Here is a 1,152-nt window from a genome sequence, read left to right as displayed (position 1 = left end):
GGGCGCTCCGGGGTCCCGGCGGGAGGTGGCAGCTCTGGGTCGGGGGCGCTCAGTCGGTCTTGCGGTGGTTGTTGTTGAGGACGGGGTGGCCGTTGGACAGGGGCCCGTTCTTCGCCGCCTCCTCCTCCTCCTCCGAGTTGTCCGTCTCCTCGCGGTCACTCCTCTCATCCTCCACCACCTGCGGGGACAGGGAAGGAGCTTCAGGGGGCAGCTCTCCCATTTTCCTGCCGTGCCTCAGTTTCCCCCAGCACAACCACGGTGGGTTCTCCCCACCGAGGGCTCTCCGGGATTTGGGATCTGGGGGTCTCCATCTCACCCCAGGGCAGCGTCCCTGAGCCCCCCCCTCACCTTTCCAGTTATGAACTTCTGGGCCATGCGGATGATGAGGTAGGCCCAGAAGATGTGCAGCGACTGCAGCACCACCATCATGAAGTTGAAGAAGTAGTAGCCGAAGAAGGCGGGGTAGAGGTCGAGCGGATAAACCACCGTGCAGTGCATGATCCTGCCGGGAAAAGCCACTCCTGTTAGGGACAGAAACCAGCCCCAGACCCCCCGTGGGCCCCCACTTCGTGCCTCAGTTGCCCCCATTCCCACCGGAGCTCACCAGAAGGGCAGGATGACCAGGCGGGTGATGATGAAGACGGCGGCGAAGACGATGAAGATGTTGTTGCAGGTGTTCCTCCACCCGGCGTAGTTGAACATCTTGGCAGACTGGGGGGGGGGAAAAGGGGCACAGGGGGGTGAGTCTGGGGGGGATAGGGGACGTGGAGGGGGCTGGGGGAGCTGGGGGGGGCTGTACCTCCAGCAGGTAATCCGAGGAGTCGTGCAGGGCCATGATGAGCGTCCCGGCACGGATGTAGTTGGCGAACCAGGAGAAGCTGATGAGGATGATGGTGGCGACGTGGTGGATGATCTGCTCTTTGAAGTCCTGTGCCCAAAAGAAGGGGGAGTTGGGGGTTAACAGGAGCCCAGGGATGGGGGAGTTAGGGGTCTCAGCAGCCCAGGGATGGGGGAGTTGGGGCTTTCAGCCTGGATCCCACCCACAGCACTCTGCCATCCCACGTCCCCTCCATGTCCCCGGATCTCCCAGCTGGTCCCTCACCCCCAGTCCCAGTGTGTGCACCCCCCTCCCAGACCCCCCACCCCCAGCCC

The 1,152-nt window shown here is 63.7% G+C and overlaps 1 protein-coding gene across 1 annotated transcript; it reads right to left on the bottom strand.

The window, feature by feature from the left end:
- Positions 1-6: 6 nt before the first annotated feature.
- LOC103758020 (ceramide synthase 2) lies at positions 7-928 on the bottom strand (the record flags this gene model as incomplete). Its single annotated transcript, XM_018086873.2, has 4 exons — positions 7-178; positions 349-502; positions 605-711; positions 800-928. Coding segments are annotated over 4 exons (519 nt in total), but the record flags the coding sequence as incomplete, so codon positions are not given.
- Positions 929-1,152: the final 224 nt, after the last annotated feature.

The sequence above is a fragment of the Manacus vitellinus genome, unplaced genomic scaffold (assembly GCF_001715985.3).
Source record: "Manacus vitellinus isolate BGI_N305 unplaced genomic scaffold, ASM171598v3 ctg7180002431004_pilon, whole genome shotgun sequence".
NCBI lineage: Eukaryota > Metazoa > Chordata > Aves > Passeriformes > Pipridae > Manacus > Manacus vitellinus.
Note: the sequence above shows the minus strand (reverse complement) of the source record. Positions and strands in the feature narration are given on the sequence as shown.